Below are 23,420 nucleotides of genomic sequence, written 5' to 3'. Positions count from 1 at the left end.
TTCTGGGAATTGTAGTTCCGGGGCGCCCAGCGCGCATGCGTCCCCCGCGGGACTCTGTACCGCACAGGACCGCAGAAAACAAGCCAGGGGAGATGCTATCACGTGTGAATCAGCTTCCACCTGCCTCTTCCCAGCGCTCTCTTTTCCTCCCTGATTTAGGATGGGCAGCGACTTGTCCAGAATGTGTTATCTCTTTACTGGAGTTACTGATACATCTATAGAAAAGTGTGTTTTGCTCTCAAAGAAGCAGAACACAAACCGTTTCATTAGTTGAGGACTCCTGGAATCCTTATGATTTTTCCTTCTGATTTCAAAACAGTTCTTAGTATACTACTCGTTTTTTTTTTTTAATGAAATAATGCCATTTGCAGCAACACAGATGGACCTCAAGATGATCATCTAAGTGAAGTCCGTGAAAGACAAATACCACTTCTGTGAAATAAAATTCATATTTTATGGCAAGACAAGAAAAATTTAAATATAAAAAATTCTTCATTGCCTTTTTGATGCAGGAAAAATGGATTTGGGGGGTGAGGAGGGCCGTGTCCCAGGTCTTGGTTGAGTCTCTGGGACATGCGGGTCCTTGGCTTCGCACAGGAAAGCATTCAAGAGCAAGCCACAGTTGAGTAAAGGTAGATTTTTTTAGATACATAACGCATAGAGTGTAGGCTGTTTCAGAAGGCACAAGAAAGGCCAAGAGGTGTGGGGGTTGGGTGCTCAGGTAAAAGTAAAAGTAGGTACACATTCCATAGACAGAGAGCGGGCCCATCTCCAAAGAGGAGGAAGCAAAAAGGGAGGCCAGGAGGCACGGTGTTGCCAGTTTTTATGGGCTTGGTAGCTTCACATGCTTATAAGTAGGAGGACTATTCCAGCTACCCTGGGGAAGGAGCTGGGATTCCCAGGAATTTGGCTACAGTCCACTCTTAGACCTTCTATGGTTAGCCTTGGGACTGTCATGGCACCTGTGGGCATGTTAATCACCATGCTAATATGTTACAATGAGCATATAATGAAGCTCAAGGTCTTGTAGAAGTCAAATCTCCCACCATCTTAATCCTCAAGGCCAACTGGGAGTTGAACCTTCCACTATTTTGGTGTTAATGGCTGTCATTCCTTGAATGGCTGTGCCCTGCCCCCTTCCCTCCTGTCTCACTTTGGCCTCCTCTCTCCCCTCACTGTGCAGTGTATCTGCATCATGTATCAACATAACCTCCCCATTGGCAGGAATCCTTGCTCAGCCATAAAGAGCAACCCTCTCCTAGCACCAACAAGACAACTTAACAGGTATCATTCCTTCTTGATCTTATAAGGGGTCATATTGAAGGAGGAATAATACAATGGCTGCACTTAGGCTAACTCACTCTTGGCTTTATGCTTGCTGCTTGCTCTTAGGACAGTCAGGAAACCTGACCGACTGGCCACTGCTACCAGCCCCAGGCTCATTATTAAAGCTGAAGCTATTGATTTTACTGTCTTTACTTTACTCTGGCAATTAAAATTTATAATTACGTTTGGCTTCTGAGTCAGTTCTCCAGGAAGAAGTTCACAAAACTGTAACCCTGCAAAATAGGCTAATTTGTCAAAAAGGAGAAACATGCCACAGGAGATAAAAAGAAAGAAGTTAGCAAAAATGTTCAGCTATCTAGACAGGCAAGTTTGATTTGTTCCACCTGCCAGAAATCCAATTTGAATCCAGTATCTTATAACTGATAAGTCCATGTTTGTGTGTTTGTATGTATCATTATGTGTGTTATAGATACGTGGCACTGCCAAAGTTCTTTTTGATTGGCTTAAGGAAAATTAAATGCTTATATAAATACTCAGAAATATAAAAGAAACTGATTAGGAATGAAAATCAGTTTCATGTGATCTAAAAAATATTCAGCACTGAATCTATACCTGGTATTTGAAGCTAGCTTAAGCTTACTGGTTTAATTAATATAGACATGTCTTAAGATTCATTAATGTTGAGCAATTAATAAGGGAGGGACAATCAGGAAACAATAGTGCAGGGGAGGGTATAGTTCAGTGGTAGACTGCTTGAGCAGGAGATCCTCGGTTCAATCCCCAGCACCTCCACTAATAAATAAATAACCTAATTACCCCTGCCCTCCCCCCCCAAAAGAAATCAGAAAGAGACAATAGTACAGCCTTGGGGCAGGGTCCTGGTTACTAAGACTGTGGCCCCCAGGATCATATCCTTGCTTCTCCCTCGAGTAGAAAACAATTACTTTTATTTAAATCTCAAGAGGCAAAGAGAAGCAGCAAGAACTGGGTAGAACCAGTGAAGCCCAAGATGGCGGAGGGTTTGCCTTCCAGTGGACCTTGAGCCTCGTGTATGATCGTTGTGATGCATTAGCATGCTAAGTGACAGACTCACCAGTACCGTGACAGGGGATGAGTGCCATGTCAACAACTAGAAAAGCCCGCATACAAGGGTGGAGAAGAAAGGCGACTGGCTCCAGCACGCCCAGGAAGGGCACAGGATGGCAGAGGCCTCCCATAACAGTTGGCCTGGCCAGGGGCAGCAGCCGGACCTGTCTCTGCCGGCCCTCTTGGCTGACCTTTCCCGGCTCAAGCACTTTCTTTCCTTTCCCTCTTCTGAGCAGTTAGGTGGCTGCTCACTCTGCCCCTCTGCCTCTACCGCTTGGATTCTTTCACAGGACCCACACTTTGATGGGCTTCCTAACTTAGGGGTCCCTGTACCCACTAACAGCCCCTCAACAAAGCTGTTTACATTTTTAAAATAAGTTAAAACATGCAGAGGTATTCCTGTAGCCAAGTGGCTGTTTGCTTGGTGGCTTTTAGTTGAGGAAACAATACTACTTCCTTAACAGAAACTGTGGGCTGAAAAAAGATCTACCCTTCCTTAAGATGTTTATTTTTCCTTAAGATTCATTTTAAGATTTGTCTTTCTTCTTGTTACCAAACCAGTTTCTTTGGCCCAACATGCTGCAAACAAAATGCTCAGATGCCAGGATTTGCAGCAGAGGGTTTATTCTCAAGGCAGCCACGCTCAAGACAGGAGAACAAGCTTCAGCTGTGCCTCCCCGAAGGTGAAGGGCTTGGGGTATGTATGAGGCAAAGAGGCAGGGTGGTCTGAGGTGTGGGGCAAGAGGACTGGAGGCAAGAAAAAGGTGAAGTCGTCGGCGTTCTGTGCAGGGGTGTGAGTTACAGGCTTCCTCATGGGGCCCCTTTTCAGAAAATGGCAGTGTTGGCCTAATCCAAGGGTGGAGTTTTTGGTTGTCTGACATCAAAAGGTCACCTATTAGACACTTGCACAGCTTGAATGGTCAGTGGTCTCAGCTGGGCAAGAGGGCAAGTCCCTGAAAAGTAGTTTAAGTAATGGTTACTATGGCGACCCGTATCCAGAGGTGTTATCTATAGGAGCTGGTTGAGGAGTCTTGTGACGTGTTGCCTAAGCTATGTGAAGCTTGAAGGGTATGCAGTTTGCAAGAATAATTTAAAACAAGCTCAGTCAGTGAAGGCAGGTTGCAGAACAAGATTTATTAAGCACGTTACAGTTGAAGGGATCTAGCTGATGGCTGCCCTCGGTTTCACCCTCACTCACGCGGTGGTCAGCTCCTCCTCTGGGCTCTCATCTTTCTCAGGCTGTTTATGTCAATGGTGATCGCAGAGATGATACAATTCCAGGTGAATCCACTCTGCTTTCTTTTCCACTTTTTATCTCTTGGGCAAGCATTCTCTAAACTTGAGAAGAAGTAGCTTGGTTTCAAAACTAAAATATCAACATTTTAATGAAAAAAATTTTTTCATTTGAAAATGCACACTGAGGTCTGCTACATCATTTGTAAAACTGAAAAAGTGGTTCTCAACAGCACTTGCCACGGCAGTTTCAGTCTCCCTGCAGGATTCGGCCACCCCCCTCTGAGGCCCTTCTTCTGAATTACCGTCCTCTTCCTGGACTTTGCTTTTCAGGTCAGGCTCTCTTTTGTAGGCTGTGAGTATCTAAGTCTTCAAATTCATTGTCCTGGCCTTCCCCCTCTTCTGTGTTTACTTTTCTATTTCTTTTACACATACATACATTTTACCCACCTGGAGGAGAAAGGGAAGTAAAAGCAAAAGTTGTCTGGGGTCTTGAAGGACGTGTGAGAGCTCATCTGGAAGAGAAGGGAGGTGAAGAGGTTCCCTTCGTAGAGAGGAGGCCGTGCAAGTGGGCACAGAGGCAAGACCCAGACCCTGTGGGCTGGGAAAGACAGCATCCCAGTGCCGCAGGATCGAGATATGTACCTCACCGAGGCCCTTGGCACCACAGCAAGGGGCCTCTACGTTATCCTGTGAGTGATGGGGAAACTATGTAGCATTTTAAACAAGGGAGTATCAGAATCAGAGGAAAAATCTATCTGGAAACCAACGTGAGATTTGGATTTGGCAAAATTCAGACAAAGAGATCATTCAGGAGGCTGATGCAGTAATACAGTGAGAGAGGATGAGGCTCTGAACCAAGTAGGCAGATGGAACTGAGAAATATTTAGAATCACAAGTCACCAGAACCAAGATTCATTGTCAGTTTCAGGACTAGGGGGTTAGAGATGCAAGGGAGGAAAGAAGCTTTCCCTTCTACCCTTCCTGGCTGCTGGCTGGGGCTCTGTATTGAAGGACAGATTAAGAGAAAAGCACACACATCTCTCTAACATAACTCGACAGGGGAACCTTCATTAAGGAAATGAAGACCCAAAGAGCAGTTAAACCTGATTGTTTTTATTCTAGGTTTGGTGAAGAGGGGAAAGTCGTGGAGAAATGTGATAGGACAAATGGACATGAGCTAAGGGCATTAAACTGGGAGAAACTTAGCAAGGAATGGCTCCGATTCCCCTGAGTGTCCCTGCATCTTCAGAGGTAAGGCTGCTCCTTTTCTCATGGTAAAGAAAGGGCATCTCTCACACGAAGGTCTTACAACACGCTTCAGGGGAGATAGGGAGGTCAGAGAATCCTTCCTTGCATCTACCATTTCTCAGACCCCTTCGTTTAAAATATTCAATATGCCAAGGTGCCATATGTTGGGGTAGCATGTTCTGAATCCCATCAGAGATAAGGAGGAACCAAGGACGGCTTCTAGGCTGAGAAACTGGGAGGAGAACGGTATCTCCAAGTGAAACAGAAAGCATAAGCGGCAGAGGTTAGTTCAGGGGCAAGGAGAAATGTGACTTCCACTTAGAACATTTGAGACGGAGGTGCCCAAGAATACCCAGAGACATTCGGCAGGTCGTTGAATATATGACTGTCATGTTGGTTAGAGATGTCTGAGCCAGAAATACAGAATTTAGATTATAGATGATGGATGATATGTCAGAAAGATTGCAAAAGGTTTTGAAATAATCAAGAGAAATTACAAAGTGAACTTTCCATGGAATGTTGGCCATTTCTTAAAGAACCCCTTGGTGTCATCTGATCATAAGGGGTGTCTGCCTTTGTCTTTGACTGATTTACTTCTCAACTCTGTAGAGATAGAAATTAACTTACAGCAAGCTGATGGTAGTGCAGATGTTTCTAAAGAGGCCTCTTCTCTAAAGAGGCCTTCACCTCTTGCTGTGAGAGTGCGAAATGGTTTACTAACTTTGGAGAGTTCTAATAAATGAGATCATTACAACTCTTAAAGGAACTCTGTTCTAAATGGCTTATGGAGGGAAGAATTTTCCACCCCCAAATATGTCTCTTGGCATATTAATTTTTTAAGCTGGTTACTTTCTAAGAAACTGCATACATGGAAAAACTCTGAGCCAAGTAGGAATTACTCTTTTGTAAGAAACATTTACATTTGTAAGGGAAATTCCCCTATGTAGGGTGTCTCCCTCCTGTACTTGGAGAGGGGGATGATCAAATCTCTAGAAGGTTATCAGTGGAGAAGACAATGACTTAAATCTGCCTAACAATTTTACACTTTTTTTACTGTGCTCTTCCTGGTGATTTCCCATAACTGACTCCCTACCCTCAGTATCTTCTTTTGTCTTTAGCTGAGGATGGTATTTAAGGTGAGGGCCTTAAACAGTCTGGCAAGTAACTCGGTTTCCCTCGGTCCCTCCCATGTACATATGTTATTAAATTTTTATTTGATTTTTCTTCTGTTAAACTGTCTCATGTCAATTTAATTCTTAGGCCAGCCAGAAGAACCTAGGATAGAGAAAACTTTATTTCTCCCCAAAACTTATCAAGATAACGATACAGTAACATAAATCAACTATTCCTAAAATTTATAGAAAATAAAGAAATTAAACTTCTAATATTTTACATGTGCTAGATTTAAAAAAAAATCCTTATTCCAGACATTTCTACTACAAAACAAATCCACGTTCAAATAACCAAAGCAAATCTTTAGCAACTGATATTCGCTTAACATTTGGTGTAAGAAAAACACCAAACACCCAGCTATGTCTTTTCTCACTGTCAAGTATAATACAAACATGAACTTTATTTTGAGTGTGTTTCCTTACTGAGAGAATTGATTTGAACTTCCTAAACTTATACGAGTTTAATTACCAAAAAAACCTAACATTACTCTAACGTACTGTTTTAGGAATATGAAAAACTGTAAACTTGTTCAACAAAACTAAATCATTATTCAACAATTTTAAAATATTAACAGCAATTAAGTTTCACGGCACATCGACATAAAACTAGTTTCTTTATTAGTCATCTTAAAGTTGGTACTAATACAGAGCTAACTAATGGTAATTCCTGGATACCTAGGTATGTTTTAAGCATACGTTTACGTTTCTATAATTTTGTTTATTTTTATATGCTGTAGAGAGGCTACATCTCTACGTCAGGTTGATAAAAGTGCCCCGTTTTGCCACTTACAATAAGGTGTAAATAAGGTGCAGTGGCCGAAGAAAGTAGTGCTCTGTGTAGTTAGCAGTTTTGTTAGCCTTAAAACGCTTGAACACGACAGTTCCCCATTATTCACCTTCTCACGGTAGGATGACAAGGACAGGAAAGAACTGCGCTACCGCCAGGCTCTGCACACAGCCCAAAGGCACTGGGGCCGGCCAGAAAAAGAAACCCTGCGTCGGGAAGACGCATAACTATACATGTCGAACGTTGCGCGCATGCGTCCCCAAGCTTCCTGCGCCCCGCCCCTTTCCGTGCTCTGACGCCTCCTTCCGGCCGGCTTCGGTTTCCTTCTCCAGGAGCCGCGCCTTCTTCCGGGGTCACACGTCATCGTTCTCGCTTCCCGGTAACTAAGGCGATGAGGGGGACTCCCCACTGAGGCGAGCGGACGTGTTACTGAAGTAGGGCGAACTCCTGAGGCGGGCTGGCTGCGCCTAGGAAGCAGTCCGGAAGGCCCATGTGTTTCTTGAAAGAGAAGCATTTAGCGGTGAACGTGGAGAGACTTCTTTTCTGAGGAACTGTGATTTTTGAAGAGCGAAGTACCACTCTTGCCCTCTTCCAAAATGGCGGCGCAGCTTTTCTGAGTGTCTTACTTCCGCTCGCCCACCGGGGTGGTACTCTTTGATTGGCCAGCGGACGGAGCCGTGGCGTGACGCACAGGGGAGCTGACCAATCGGCTGAGAGCTGAGGTGGACTTAGCGTTAGGAGCCGGAGCCGGGTTCTTAACAGCAGTGGGGCCAGGTGAGCGGCTCGGGCCAGGTGAGCGGCTCCGGCCAGGTGAGTGGGGAGCACAGGTGATGGGAGGCCAAGGGCCTGGACTAGAGTCTCTCCAGGGGGCGAGTGGGTTGCTCCTGGGGCGAGGCTTTTTCCCGGAGGGCCGGGGAACTGAGGGGATCCGTGACCCAGGGGTCTGTCGAGAGTGACCAGGTCGCAGCCAGCTGGGGCAGCTGGCGGCTTCTGGCGGGGGATCCCTCGGCATCGCGGGGGGCCGGAAGGATCCAAAGTACATTTTACAGTTGAGGAGCTCGAGATTCAGCTGAAGTGACTTACTTTTCGTGACAGCTGGAACTAGAATCCAGGTTTTCAGACTCCCTTTAGGAATTAAACCTTGCTTAAATTTAGCGTGTCCTGAAAAGTTATGCCTCGGTGGGATGAAGGACACAGATTTTGTTGTTGTTGTTAGATACTTATAAAAGATCTTTACAATTTCATTTATTCATTAATTAATTCATCCATTCAGCCATTAACCTCTTCTGAAACCCTTCCTCTTTGAAAATATGATGTTAGTTAGTCATGCACACAATTTGCATAGATACAGAAAATTTATTGACCCTGTGAATATGTGCCCAGAGTTAAGAATCCATTCTCTGGAAGAGGAGGAGCGGCAGTGGGAAACAGAGCAGGGGACGAGGGATGGAGGTAGTGCCTTTTAATAATGAACTGTTTTGAGAATGGGAACAGTCATTTAATGAAGTCTACTGAGGTGCTTGCTGAAAATTGGTATGTTAGAAGTTGCTTTCACTCACACCTGAATTACCGAGGAAGCTGCAGAAGTGTTTCCTGCGTATGCAGTGCTTCAGTTTCCCGCTTTTGCCAGAAGTTACAAACAGTTGCCTTAGAGTTTCCATTGGAGCAAACATTTGGAATTTCTGTGGTCTGCATTGTGTGTAATAGAGTAATTGACTCATTTGCATTTATAGTCATTTATTATTCCTTAGTCCAAGTTCTTTGCACTGTGGTGGCATGTTTCAAAGTAACTTGGGGAGGTCGTTATTCAACATTGCAAAAGTGAGCACTTGAGGCCACTTAGATCCCTTAATTTGCTTTTTTTCCATTGTTCTTGAGAGTTCTGTTCCCTTGAACCGCAGTAGCTGAAGTGTGTCTTAGCCCAGGTTTTAGAACGTAAACAGAATGTATAAAACACTCAGTGGAGTTGGCATTATCTGGGTTTGAAAAACTTACTTAGTCTCAGTGGCTATTTTATTAACCAGAATCTTTCAAGGCACGAGCCTAAGCAGCTGTGGTGTGGAGAGAGGTGCTGGTGAGGAAGTCACTTAGCAGAACAGCAGACTTCCCTTCATAATTTTGATAATTCCAAGTAGGACTACTTTGGCTTAGAACAGTGGCTGTTGTCATTGTGAATTGGATTTGCACATCAGTATCCGGTTCTTTTCTCCACAGTTAGCAATGGAAGGAGGGACAGGGCACAAAACCAAGATCACTTGAAATGTCAATTTTAATACAGTGTTTACTCAGACAGAGCAAGGAAGAAAGGGGATCAGAGAGGAAGGTAGCTGCACGCTGAAGCAGGATTTGACAGTTACTCTTGAGCGAGGGGCTGAAATTGGCTTGGCTGAGATGATCTGTGAGGAGGTTTAAATTACTGTTATTCAACTACATGCAGCTTAGAGATGATCAGATGATGGTGAACCTCATGCTCCTTTTACTTCTATTAAGTGCTAGGAAGGTGGGTTGAGAAAGGAACGGGAAAGGTGGCTGTGACGTTGATTGGCTCTTGGGGTCAGAGAGAAGTGAGATGCTGTCATCCTACAGTGACAGGTCCTTCTAGACTGAGTGTCTAGGAGACGTCGCGTAGGTGATTATCTCCTTTTCTCAAGTTCAATGGAGAATTTCACGTACAATTCAAGCTTTATCTTTAGTTTTTTTTTTTAGACAATGGCAACCTATCTGGAGTTCATTCAGCAGAACGAAGAACGTGATGGCGTGCGTTTTAGTTGGAACGTGTGGCCGTCCAGCCGTCTCGAGGCCACAAGGATGGTTGTTCCCCTGGCTTGTCTCCTCACTCCTTTGAAAGAACGTCCAGACCTGCCTCCCGTGCAGTATGAACCTGTGCTCTGCAGCAGGCCAACATGCAAAGCCATTCTCAACCCACTTTGGTAGGAATTCTTTTAAAAACTACTGAAAATGATGAATACAAGGAGTATGACTGTCATGTGATTCTCATAAAAGTGATTCAGTTTGGGCAAGTTGTCAAATTTGAGGGGGGACGGTATAGCTAAGTGGCAGAGCACCTGATTAGCATGCAAATAAATAAACCTAATTACCCCGCCCCCCCCAGCCCTGCTAAAATGAAAATAATTAAATAAAACAATAATAAATTAATAAAAAAAATTTTTTAAGTTGTCAGTATTTGAGATGAGTAGTAAATCATGAAATTCCTAGGTGATGAATGCCTGTGGACATCTCCCTGGCCTGATACTCCACATAAAAATTAGAACTTATGGGAATGAGGTGGAGGTAGAGGGAAAGATTCGTAATTTTCTTTTCTTTCCTTTTTTTTTTTTCTGATTTGCAGTTTGCTTTTAGCTTCACTGTTGATGTTCTTGGTGCCTTTTGAAGCATTTTCCTAGAAAATCCAAAAGCTTTAGACAGTTTTGGTGTACGTGCCTGGTATGGTGATGCTGCCTGGCAGGAAGAAGTAATAAGCAGAAGAAATTTTAACTTTTAGTGATTTTTACCAATAAGTGTAACTTTTTTGCACCCAAGATGAGATGGTGACCTATGGTACTTCTCTTATATGTGGCACTGCTTGAAAGAACTTTTAAACAAGTGAAGAGTGCCATGACTACTCTTGAAAAGATAACATTTTTATATGAGGGACCTTTCTAATTTTCATTCTCCTTGCTCTTATTTGATGTTCGTATATAAGATGCTACTGCTCTTTTACAATAACAGCCTCTGATTGATTCTAAATGTAGAAAGTTGGGGAGCAACCAAAGCATTATCTTGAACCAATTCTAGGAAGTGTATCAACCCAGCAGCATGCCTGCCCAACTTCTTCAAGTGAACTAAGTGTGGTTACGTGCTGAGAAGTCTTTCCTGTGTGTGTAAAGTGTACTTTTAGTATTAAAAGTTAATAGTTTCACATATCCGAACAATAAATGTTAGAAAAATCCTTAAGATTGTGTTTAGATAACAGGGCAAAAGGAAATAACCTATAATTTATATAAACCATGAATTTTAAAGTATCATCTAGGAAATTGGAAAAGAGAGAAAGGATGTACAAATTCTTCATTGTTGCTGTGTGAAGGAGACTGTGGGTGTGCTTAATGCCAGAACCTGGCTGCAGTGAATGATTCACGTACCTTCATTCATTGATGGACACACGCAGAACCCCCTTCCGTGTGATTTACTGAACTTGAAGTTTACATCTGAGTGCTTTCTGCCTTAAAAATGAAAACGGTGCCTGGTTGTAATATTCATCTTTCTCACAGTCAGGTTGACTATCGAGCAAGACTTTGGGCCTGTAATTTCTGTTTCCAAAGAAATCAGGTATGTGAATTATAATTATTGTAAGAAATACTGTCTCTTCTGTTTTAGTTGTGCTACTCTGAAGAAAATTAAGTGAGACTGAATTTGTGTCTGCCCTGGCAGTCAGCAGTTTCTGCTGAAGTCAAGGCGATGGATTTTGTCAAGCATAATATTGAATGTTGTACATACATGATTTTTCTTTTGAATGGTCATTCAGTTTCATTATCTGAGTCTCTGCCCTTTGCTGTGGAGGGGGAAATGGGGATAACCCTTTTTTTTTTTAAACAGATTCTCTATAGATAGTGAGTATGTTATGGAAAACAGGTAAGATGTTTATTATTTCATTTGACTTCAGTTTATTCTAGTTGGATAGAGGATATTACTGAATTTTTATTTTCTGATCTTTCTAACTTTTAGGGTTAAGTGTCAGTGTTGGTATTGTTTTGATTTAAAAGTTTGAAAACCACTAGGCTAGGAGCTCATGAATGATCAGAGAGATTTTCTCTTTGAAATGAACTGTGCCTGTGAAGAAATGTTCTAAAAGGGTGTTATAATGGTGATTGGACAATTCTGTGCATTTACTAAAAATCACTGAATTGTACATTTGAAATGGTATATAAACTATACCTCAATAAACTGTTAGAAAATAATTACGCCCAACATAATGTACAGCGCTCTGGCAGATCTTAAGATGTAACATGCACTTATTTATTCATACATTTGGTCATAATTATAATTAACAGTCTCCTTCTCAGATGCAGCGCACTGTCAGTTCAGTGGTAAAGAGACCCGTGTGCGGTGGATGACTAAGTCTAGACTTGGGAACTAGAAGCAGATACTGTTCAAGATTTATCTCCATGAATGATATGCAAATCTTAAAAACATTCCTACACCCTGTTATATTCAGAATTGGTGTCTGTGTTTAATATAATTTATTGTGGAAATTCTAAGGCATCAAAGGACAATGTCAGCAGCATATCAGAGGCAACCCACAGGATGGGCGAAAATATTTGCAAATCATATATCTAATAAGGGACTAATATCTAGAGTATATAGAGAACCCCTAAAACTCAACAGCAAAGAGAAAACCCAACTCCGAAATGGACCAAGGACTTGAATGGATATCTCTACAAAGACGATGTACAGTTGGCCAGTAAGCACATAAAAAGATGCTCAGCATCACTAGGTACTAGTGATGTTTACCAAATGGTCCAGCATTCCCACTTCTGGGCACGTACCGAAAAGAACTGGAGGCAGGGTCTTGAAGAGATACTTGTACTCTCGTGTTCGTAGCAGTATTATTCACGATGGCTAAAGCACACACGTGCCCTGGGTGCTCACAGATGAACGGGCAAGCAAGTGTGGTCACAGTACAGCGGAAAATTCATCAGCCTTAAAATGGAAGGAAATTCTGATTTATGCTGCAGTGTGGATGAACCTTAACGATACTGTACTGAGTGAAATAACCAGTCACAGAAGGACAAGTACTGTGTGATCCTACTTATACGAGCTGCCTGGAGGAGTCAGACTCTCAGAGACAGAACGTAGAGTGTTAGTTGCCAGCCAGGGGCCAGGTGGGAAAATGGGGCATTACTGTTTAATAAGTGCAGAGCTTCTGTTTTGCAAGATGAAAAGCATTCTGGAGATGGATGGTGGAGATGGCTGCACAACATTCTGAGTGTATTTAACGTAACTGAACTGTACACTGAAAAAAAATTAAAATGGGAAAATTTGTGGTGTCACACCACTATTAAAAAGTTGCAGGAAAAAAAATCAACCTACAATCTATAAATTTAAAACATCTGCAGAATTTTAAAAACAAAAGAAGACACCTATGATGTTATGTGAAGCACAAAAGGCAGGTTGCAAATTTGTGGGTAGAAGATGATCTCAGCTGTGCTTAAGGAGAAAAAGCATGGACGGGAATCAGCCGAGATGTTGGCAGCAGCTGCCTCCTGATAATAGGAGTGTAAGGGGTTTCTTTCTTTTTTCTTATAAATATACTGTACTTGCCAGTTTTTCTGCAATGAACATGTATTTATTGATGACAGCTAGACTAATAAACCCAAGGGGAAGCTTTAGTCTCCCACGTAGACTATTGATGAAGGGCTAAAATCTCAGCCCTTCACTTTCAAGGCAACACTTAGGAAATGGTTTTTAATAGTGTGTGTTTTAATCATTTAGAAGTTACAACATAACCTAAAGCTGCATTTAAGAAAAGTTACAATATGGTATAAATATAGAGCAGGGTATAGATTTTATTTATTATTTTATTATCAAAGTATAGGGTTATAGATTTTAAATCCTGATTTTTCTATTTTAATAACATGCTCTCTGTTTTGCGCTTTCAGAATTAGTAACGTGGTCATTAACTGTTTTTATAAATGGAAAGTAAAAGGCGTACTGTATCTTTCAGCCTCATAGAGCATTGTTTTGTGTCTGCAGTTCCCCCCAGCGTACGCAGGCATATCCGAGGTGAATCAGCCTGCTGAACTCATGCCGCAGTTTTCTACAATCGAATACGTGATTCAGGTAATCATGCGTTTAATGAGCCCTGCTAAGTGCTGAGTTCCTCTTGAAATACTTTGTCTTCCGCATCTCTTGCCTGTGTGGGGGATTTAAGCCGTGAGGGCAGAGGGTCCTGAACACTAGGTTCTGTTGATGGTGCGTGTGCACGTCCGGCCCTGTTCTCGGGTCTCGTTAGAAGGCCACAAAAAACGCGGCATTGATTGGGTTCAAACCCTGTCCTCCACAGTCTTCTCCATCTCAGCTGTTGGTACCCCATCTTCTGGTTGTTCAGCATAAAATCGTTAGGTTCATCCTTGACTTCTCTCTTTCTCATACCCCACGTCTAATCCGTGAGGAGATCCCAGTCTATAGTCAGATTTTACCCAGAATCCAGTCGCTTCTTTCTCCCCACCTCTCCTGTCCTGGGCCGGTGCCGCCTCCTGCTTGAGTTACTGGGGAAGCCTCTTAACCCTTCTCCCTGATCTCACCCTTGCCCACTTATATTTTATCCTTAACCCAGCAGCCAGAGTAACTCTTTAAAAACATACCACATTACATCTGTGTTCAGGGACCTCCAAGGGTGAAAATGTCTCCTTTTCCACCCAGAGTAACAGCCTTTAGAGTCCTGTGTGAGCTGGCCTCCTCATCACCCCACCTCAGCTGCTTCAGTGTCCTCGTTCAGCTCCGGGGGCCTCCTTGACTTTGCTCAGGGTGCCGGGAATAGACGTGCCCCTGGGCCTTTGCTCCGGCTGCCCCTCAGGCTGGGGCTCTCTCCCTCTCCTCCTCCAGCTGTTTGCTCGAATGTTACTTTCTTAATAAGGCTGCCCTGACGTCCCATTTATTGGTGGAGCCAGCCCCCCACCTCCACTCCTGGCGTTCATAACCCCCTTTCCTGTTTCCATTCCAGAGAGCTAGCTCCCCTGGCAGACGGGTCTGTGTCCTCTTAGTTCACTCATGTATGGCAGGGCCTGGGGCAATGTCTGGCCTTCAGAAACGGGGAATCAGTTACTGGATACAGCTTTTACACCCAGTTTGTTTTGCTAGAACCTGTCATTTAAGCAGAGGTAAGCAGAGGTGTGTTGAGGTGTCCTCGTCTCTGGCCGTACACATAAATAAGGACTTGTCGTTGACATAACTGGTTTGCTTTCAGAAGAGCTGGTGAGGTCTTTGTACATTGACCATTGTATTGTCTTCCTTTGCATAAAGCGGGGTCCTCAGTCCCCTCTGATCTTCCTCTACGTGGTTGACACATGCCTGGAAGAGGATGACCTTCAAGCACTCAAAGAATCCCTGCAAATGTCCCTGAGTCTCCTTCCTCCAGACTCTCTGGTGGGTCTGATCACGTTTGGGAGGATGGTGCAGGTGCACGAACTCAGCTGTGAAGGAATCTCCAAGAGCTACGTCTTCCGGGGCACCAAGGATTTAACTGCAAAGCAGATACAGGTTTGGGCCTTGCTTGTACCCAGGCCGGGGCGAGGAGATTTCTGAAAAATTGGTTAGGAAAAAGGAAAAAAAAAATTAGTCATTCACCTTTAGCATTATGGGAAATGAATCTTTGTGGTCTGTTTAGGATATGCTGGGCCTGACCAAGCCCGCCGTGCCTGTGCAGCCGGCGCGACCCGCTCAGCCGCACGAGCAGCCTTTCGTCTCCAGCAGGTGAGACCCCCGGAGCCCCGCACGCCCGCAGCCGGCCCGCGTGGCGCTCGCTGGGGGAGGGGGGTGATGATGCGGGAGGGTTTGTTTTCTTATTTTTGGAGGAGAAACAAAAGATTAATAAGCCTAACCTGTATTTAATGTTTAATAATGAACATAATGCATCAGCATATACTTGAAAGTTATGACGGAATTAATATTATATATGATCTGCATAAATACACGTGTATATGTACATGTGTGGCAGATTTGCTCAGAATGTTTTCCTCTTAGTGTCATTACAGGTCTTTTGAGACCTCTTTACGCAGTCACTCCCCTCTTACACACACGCTGTTGTCTTTTTTTGGTTCTTAAGTAAAGCCGGGGAAACTGGAAAGGCTTCTTTTGGGCATCCTCCTGCAAAACTGAGACCAGGCACTGGGTTCACTGGGCCCGTTGCTCTCCTAGGGCTGCCTGGGGCTGGGTTAACAGTCAGCAAACGTGATAAAGTGCATTGCCCGAGAAGCTGGGGACAGCCTCCCGCTCCAGTAAGAAATGGGTGTTTCTGTATTACTGTCACAACTCAGAAGAAAAACAAACTGAATCTTTCAAATGATGAAGTTGTCCGCGTACATGAGCTTTACGTGGACTGAGTTCATGTTAGGCATGTGTTTGGGATTTCTTTGCTGCTTAAAATTTAATTAAGTTGATTTGCTTCTATTTAAATTGATTTTTTTCTAATGCTGCATGTGTAAATTGCTACACGTTAGGCTTTAAATTATATCCCCGAATAAAACTGTTTTGAGTTGTTTCGGGTTTGTAGTGAGAGAGAACATGGAGAAAAAAAACCGCTGTGAGTTTTTTCTACCCTGATACTGAATTTGAAGAGCAGTAACCATGTGTCCTGTGGGGCTGAAGACCAGCGTACTTGATTAAACCAGGGTTCACGTGTTCATTCGAAATCACGCAGATTTCTGCAGCCTGTGCACAAGATCGACATGAACCTCACGGATCTTCTCGGGGAGCTGCAGAGGGACCCATGGCCCGTACCTCAGGGGAAGAGGCCTCTGCGGTCCACTGGTGTGGCCGTGTCCATTGCTGTCGGCTTGCTGGAGGTAACGCAAACTTGACCGGGCCCTTGCGGACTGTGCAGGCTTGCTCGCAGAAGGTGTCTCTGTGGGTCTTGTTGAAAAGACATGTCATGATGTAAATCAACTGACGGGGTTGATTTATCAGGATGTGTTTCAGCCATTATTATTTTCCCCACCAAAGAGGCCCTCGATGTTTTGAACGTACAGAGTTTTCATGAGAAACAAAAGGCCTTTAGGGCACCAGGAAGTGCTCCCAGTAGATTAATAAAGGTGTGCCAGACCCTCCAGTTGGAAGAGAGAGGCAGCTGTCTTGCAGTGTCATCAGTATTCACGGCAGCTGAGAACTCACGTTGGGAGCGTTTCTGGGGGAAATGAAACACACTTGGGGTGGGCTGTGTGTTTCTAAAATGCTGCCATTTATTGCTTTAGGGCACTTTCCCAAACACGGGCGCCCGGATTATGCTGTTTATGGGGGGTCCCCCCACCCAAGGGCCTGGCATGGTGGTTGGAGATGAGTTAAAGGTCCCCATCCGTTCCTGGCATGATATTGAGAAAGATAATGCACGCTTCATGAAGAAGGCAACCAAGGTAGGTGCTCCCGGCCGCAGGCGCTCTGGGGTGGTGGCCCAGGGCCGGGGTTAGGCCGCGCTGGGGGCCAGCTGGCCCTCCGAGGCCGTGCCCCGTGGGTGGCATGTTGCTCCTGCTGAGATCACCTTCCAGATGTTAGTGTCTGTCCCCATTGTGAGACCTCAGTTACAGGGTGTGACCTTAAAACTACTAAACAACTTGGAGGTTGAAAACTGCACTCTTCTTTTATTTGGATGTCACAAAGAAAACTGTCCGCACATCCCTCTGTTCAAGGGCGTCCCTTCGGTGTGGTAAGGCTTACCTGGTGAGTAACACTGCCGCTCCGTCAAGATGGCTCTTCTGTCTTCCCAGCACTACGAGATGCTTGCTAACCGAGCAGCTGCGAATGGTCACTGCATTGATATTTACGCCTGTGCCCTTGATCAGACTGGCCTTTTGGAGATGAAGTGTTGCACAAATCTTACTGGGTATGTGGGCGGCGAACGCCCTGGGGGAAGTGAAAGCGGTTATTTGAAGGAAAGGGAAGTGAGTGATGGAACCCTGGCAGTGGGCAAGGCTGGCTTGGGTGTGCTCTCACGGGCTCCAGGATGGGGTTTCAGGGGCTGGGGAGGGTGTGTGGGCCTCTTGGAGAAGCTGTGATCATCAGGAGGTCAGGGTTCACTATGAATGTGTCGTGTCTGAGTAACTTGATTTCTCCCTTAGAGTTGTTACAGACAGCAGGGCAGGAAGGCAGGTGTGGAGTATCTGGCCTTCAGCACTGCCTTGTGAGAAGGGGGGAGAATAGATCTAAATGCCAGAGCAACTGGGAGCGCCTTCGCCCGGTTTACTGACCGCACCTGCTAACAGCCTCACACACTCAGCCTGGAGGGTGCTGCTCAGGGCATGCTTGGAGCCCACGTCCTCACTGCCCACGATGGTGCCCGGCCAGCTGCCTTCAGGGCCCCTTAGACATGTGCACACCCGGACCTCACCCCACGCTTCCCGAATCAGAGACTGAGGATGCAGCCTGGCAGTCGGGTTTAACAAGCTGTCCAGGGATTCTGGTGCACACAGAGCTGGAGAACCACTGATGTGCAGTGCTGGACTGAGCTGCCACACATCAGAATCACCTGGGAACCCTAAAAACTACTGTTGGTTTGGGTTGTGTTTCCCCAGAGATTTTGGGCTGATTAGCCTGGGCATCAGCAGATTTAAGGTTCCTGAGGGTTTCTAATGTGGAGCAGAGTTTGAGAACTGCTGGTGTGGGCCCTTCCTGCTCCCGGCGTGGCTGAGCACAGGCAGTATCTTGAGCCTCAGCTGAGCCTTGTCTCAAAACCCGTGTTAGTGTGCAAATCCCCTGGGAATCGTTCAAACACAATTTAGTTTGAGAACCACTGGCCTAGAGCCGTGGGTGGACCCTGGAACCTGCATGTCCACTGGGCTCCCAGGTGGTGCTGCTGGTCCTCACTGAGTGGAGGGGGGAGGGTGGAAGCTGGGACCCACGTCACCTGAAACTGTCCTGAGAGCAGCAGACATGGGCGGTGGTAGCATCTTGGTGACAGGCTATGCCTGTGAGTTCTTTTAATAAGGTGGACTGCCCCTGTGCCATCCAGGAGCTCTTGTCTTGGAACATCACAGGACAGCTTCAGCGTGCTTGTGAGCCTTCCCCCGCTTACACACCAGGGTTCACGTGTGTGCACACTTCTGTGGAGAGTGCCCAGCACTCCCGTCGTGTCCTCCATGGGGTCTGACTCCTGAACAACTCACTGTTTATGTTTAGGTCACATCACCTGTCGCACAAATACAGTATCAGGGAAAGATGTTAACAGTGACATTAAAAAAAAAAAGACTTTGAGGTTTTAGGTGATGGCTTGAAGTGAGCCAGCCATTTGGGACGACTTCCAGCAAAGGCAAGGTGACCTGGGCTGTGCTGCAGGAGCCCGTTGCCTTCAAGGAGGAGCACAGCCTCCGTTTCCTTGGTGCTGGTCACACCTTATCCAGTTATAGCACCTTTTTTTTAAAACTCTTTTATTTTGAAATAAGTCTGTCCATACCTTTCAACTCACTACTCCCCGTGGTAACATCTTACATAAACACAGCACGGTGTCAGAACCAGGAAGTTGGCGTTGGTCCAGTGTAGTTACTACAGTACAGGCCTTGCGTGCTCTCACCAGTCTTTACGTGCACTCAGTTATTTTTTTACTGACATATAGTTGATTTACAATGTTGTGTTAGTTTCTGGTGCACGGCATAGTGATTCATTTATACACATATATATTCTTTTTCATACTCTTTTTCATTATAGGCTATTATAAGATATTGAATATAGTTCCCCGTGCTATACAGTAGGACCTTGTTTATTTATTAAAAAAAATTTTTTTTTGCAAGGGGAAGGCATTAGTTTTACTTATTTACTTATTTTCTTCATGGAGGTTCTAGGGATTGAACTCAGGACCTTGTGCATGCTAGGCGTGCACTCTGCCACTGAGCTATACCCTCGCACTTTTATTTTGTATATAGTAATTAGTATTTGCAAATCTCAAACTCCCAATTTATCCCTTCCCACCCCCTTAACCCCCCAGTAACCACAAGTTTGTTTTCCATGCCTGTGAGTCTTGTTTCTGTTTTGGAAATAAGATCATTGGTGCCATTTTTTAAGATTCCACATGTAAGTGGTATCATATGGTAGTTTTCTTCCTCATTCTGGCTTGCTCCCCTTAGGCTGACAGTCTCCAGGTCCGGTCGTGTTGTCATAAGTGGCATTATTTTCTTTTTCATGGCTGAGTAGTAGTCCATTGTATATATACATCACATTTCCTTTATCCAGTCCTTTGTCGATGGATATTTAGGTTGTTCCCACATCTTGGCTGTTGTAAATATTACTGCTGTGAACACTGGGGTGCTCGTGTCTTTTTGAATTAGAGTTTTCTCCAGATATATGCCCAGGAGCGGCATTGTTTATAAAGCTTGTGTATCTGTATACTTCTGTGAGATTTTATCCTCTCTGTAGATTTGTATGGCCATCACAGTGATCAGGGTACAGCACTGCTCTAAAGGGTTCTGTGTTTAATGTTTAAACGTAGTGTCTTTCCTGAGTACAAACTGAGCTGGCTCTTTTCCATTTACCTCATCACGAGCGCTTTTATGGACGTGCTTGCTTTGTTCTTCTGTAAAGTAATTGTTCATATGTGCCAAGGAAGCATCTGAATGGCTTTCAGTCATCCTAGATGCTCACTCTCTTTTTCCTTTTTTCTCTCCTAGAGGCTACATGGTGATGGGAGATTCATTCAACACTTCTCTCTTCAAGCAGACATTCCAGAGAATTTTTAGTAAAGATTTTAATGGACATTTCCGAATGGCATTTGGTGCTACTTTGGAAGTAAAGGTATAATAAATTTCTAAAACTTTAACGAAAGAATAGTGTAGACTGTGGGAAGCCTCAGCCTGCAGGACCCAATCATCTAAAGATTAGTTAAAAGGGTCCCAGCGAAATATCCCAACAAAGTGTATTCATTCTATCCCTTTGCTTCTTGGGAATGGCCTGTGTGTTGATCAGTGTTGTGAACAGAGTGTCCGCTTCCCCGGGAGGCTCTGCTCTGCTCTAGGACAGCAGGCCGAGACAGGTGGTGGGCTGGGCGTCCACCCAGCCGTCGGTAAGGGCCGCCGCATACACAGGAGCATGGTTTGCATGTAGCGCCTGCCTGCAGACAAGCCCGAGTGCCCGGTCACAGGGCAGCATCGTGAGTTTGGGGGCTGTTTTCCACGTCGGGGCTGATCGCCCTGCACACTTGATTCTGCGTCATCTGAGAAAACATTCAAAGGGGCCGTTAGAAAATATGATTGTAAATATTACTTGGCCGACTGGAGATCATTAAATTGTTTAGGTTAAACTGTAAACCACATTGTCAAATATTTGAGGGTTTTTTTTTTTAAAAGATGAAAAGAAGTGAACTTTGCTGAAATGAATTCAGATTTAAATTCTCGGTGTGTTGTTGGCCTTGTCATTGCGTTGGAGTTCATGAATTGAGTATTTTTAAAGCAACACAAAGCAGCACATTTGCTGATTGAAAATTGTCACTAACTGTGCAAGGCTCGTGGAACTGGAGGAGAAGGCAGCGCCGTTGGTGGAGTTGCTGTCTTCTGTGTACACGATGATTTCACAGCCGAGCACACGGAAGATGCTGCATCATCTTTGGAACAAAGATAATGCTGTTTCCAAAGGAGGGTTTCCTGAAAGCTTTGACCAGCTTGCAGGGTCCCGGGGAAGCTTGTACGGGGTTGTTCATATACTGTAATACCTGTAGGGTTTTCTCTCAGTAGAGTGATAGCCCTGCCCTAGTTTTCCTCCAAGTTTTAGTTGTGTCCTTTGTGAGAGGGTGGTTCTTGGTGACTTTTAACTGCATATTCTCATGAAATTCTGTTTCAGACCTCGCGGGAACTGAAGATCGCGGGAGCCATTCGGGCCGTGTGTATCTCTGAACGTGAAAGGGCCGTGTGTGTCAGAAAATGTAAGGAAAACCCCTCCATCACCTGCACCTTCTGTGCCCGGACTTGACCCCTTAGACGCGTTGGGGATGGCTGACCTTGCGTGGTGTCACCTGTGGGCGTGCATCTGCGGTGAGGAGGGGCGGGCTGACTTACTGACGACCACAGCCCCGAGGGGCAGTGTCGTTCCTGTCTTTCCACCCCCCAAGTCTGAATGGTCAGAGAGGAGAAAACGGAGGCTCAGAGAGGCTAAGTATCTTGCTCAGGGTCAGTGCTGACACAGGAGCTGGAGCCCAGGTCCCCTTGCCCCCTGCGCCAGGGCGCCGCCGGGTGCTCTGCTCAGCACAAGGCAGGCCTTCAGCGGAACCCTTCAGGGATGGTCCGTGGGCTTGTTGCCCTTGGAAGGGGTACCTTTGTCTCAGTTCTCAAAGACTGTTTTGAGTCTGGTGGGCAGTGGGTGACTGTGGTGTGTGCAGGCATCAGCGTTCCTTGGGTGACAGGTTTTGAGTCCGTGGGAACAAAGTTCAGTTCACACTTTGAGGTGAGGAGGTGCTTGGCTGATGGCCCACTTCCTCTGATGACACCTTAGCTGCCAAGAGGCAGACCTTTGGGTCCAGTGAGGCCTGTCCCGGGTGGCTCTGGGCTGGATTAGCACAGTTACATCCTCCCCTGAGTGTCGTCTTCAACAAGTGAGTGGACACTATCACTGGACGCGGACTCGGCCCAGGTCTGCCCCCTGGTGGCCGCGCAGTCCCAACAAGGTGCTTCATCGCTGTGGGGTTCAGCGTCTTTATCTGGGAAATGGAGACAGTAATGGCTGCTTACTTTCCAGCACTGCCCGGAGGGTTAACAGAGTAGTTCACTAGCAGCACTCAGAGCGGTGCCTGGCACAAGGGGGCCCCCCACTAGATTTCATCTTCCATGTCGTCATCTTTGTTTTCAGCAGCAGTGATTGTTCACTTAGTGACTATACTTGGATTAAGTTTTTGTCTAAGTTGCCAGAGGCAAGGTGATTCGCGAGAACATTCCTGTAGTCCCCTGGGTGGGGCGGGGTGCTGCCCCAGGCCCGTCTGATGAGTACCTCATGCTGCCTGTGCACTGAGGGGCTGTGCTCCTGTTTCTCAACGGGGCTCTGGAAGGCTGCCCTGTCCAGACATTTTTCATAGACTTAAAACCCGCCTAGGAAGATGTTACAAGTTAGTACAAACTGATGGACTGTTCTGGGATCCAGCAGGGATCACTGTGAGATTTTTGCAGGGACGATGGAGGATGCAAAGAGGAGGGAAGTGCAGTTTCCAGACCAGCAGGGAAGTTGAGGGAAGGGCGTAGTGAATTCCTGTGTCCCTGCCGTCCAGAGCCAGTAGTGCTGGCATTTTGTCGTAATTGCTCTGTCTTCTTTTTTTTGCCATGTTTGCGTTATCTTTCTGATATTCTCTATTTTGCCGTATTCGCTTCATTCATATTTTTGCAGAGCCTTTGAAAACAAGTTGCAGACATGTTTACAATCTTTCAGTGTTTCAGTGTACACCTGCTTTAGACAAGGGTCTTCCACCACGTTATTTTGTGTGTGTGTGTAGAGGGGAGGTAATTAGGTTTACTTGTTTCTGATTTTAATGGAGGCACTGGGGATTGAACCCGGGACCTCGTGCATGCTAGACATGCGCTCTACCACTGAGTCGGCTCTCCCTCCTTGTACCACGTTATTATCAAGTCTGAGGAAATAGTGATTTCCTGATATCATGAAGCATTTGATCATGTTCTTTCCCTGATTCCCCTCCAGGTTCCTTCTGTGGCTTTCCCGCCTCTGAGCAGCATTGTGTCTGATACTATACATCCTTAGGCTTTTAAAACCTAGAATGGTCTTCCTGTCATTTTGTTTGTTTATAGTGTTTTGCTTGTCTTATTTGATGATCTTTGTTTGTTGAAGAGATGGCGCCAAGTGCCAGGTGTCTTCTGTAGTCGAGTGTCTAGGTCCCCCACGTCTGCTTCCTTTTCTGACTTGTTTCTGTCACCCCC

The 23,420-nt window shown here is 45.3% G+C and overlaps 1 protein-coding gene and 1 long non-coding RNA gene across 2 annotated transcripts in view; one reads left to right on the top strand and one right to left on the bottom strand.

The window, feature by feature from the left end:
• Positions 1 to 3,487: 3,487 nt before the first annotated feature.
• LOC106729364 lies at positions 3,488 to 7,070 on the bottom strand. Its single transcript, XR_001365766.2, has 3 exons — positions 6,926 to 7,070; positions 4,057 to 4,121; positions 3,488 to 3,711 (listed from the first exon to the last, which is right to left on the bottom strand). It is a non-coding gene; the product is annotated as an uncharacterized LOC106729364 (long non-coding RNA).
• A 156-nt stretch (positions 7,071 to 7,226) lies between these two features.
• The window catches only part of SEC23B (SEC23 homolog B, COPII coat complex component), a 35,485-nt gene continuing 19,291 nt past the window's right edge, over positions 7,227 to 23,420 (top strand). Inside the window, 12 exon segments of the mRNA XM_006182833.3 lie at positions 7,227 to 7,626; positions 9,510 to 9,746; positions 11,085 to 11,142; positions 13,567 to 13,653; positions 14,836 to 15,072; positions 15,200 to 15,285; positions 16,232 to 16,376; positions 16,782 to 16,940; positions 17,292 to 17,407; positions 20,181 to 20,304; positions 21,346 to 21,378; positions 21,380 to 21,427. Coding sequence (XP_006182895.2) covers positions 9,526 to 9,746; positions 11,085 to 11,142; positions 13,567 to 13,653; positions 14,836 to 15,072; positions 15,200 to 15,285; positions 16,232 to 16,376; positions 16,782 to 16,940; positions 17,292 to 17,407; positions 20,181 to 20,304; positions 21,346 to 21,378; positions 21,380 to 21,427 — 1,314 coding nt within the window. The 5' untranslated portion in view covers positions 7,227 to 7,626; positions 9,510 to 9,525.

The sequence above is a fragment of the Camelus ferus genome, chromosome 19 (assembly GCF_009834535.1).
Source record: "Camelus ferus isolate YT-003-E chromosome 19, BCGSAC_Cfer_1.0, whole genome shotgun sequence".
In the NCBI taxonomy this organism is placed as follows: domain Eukaryota; kingdom Metazoa; phylum Chordata; class Mammalia; order Artiodactyla; family Camelidae; genus Camelus; species Camelus ferus.
The sequence above is the reverse complement of the archived record's forward strand: the minus strand, read 5'-3'. Positions and strand labels throughout refer to the sequence as shown.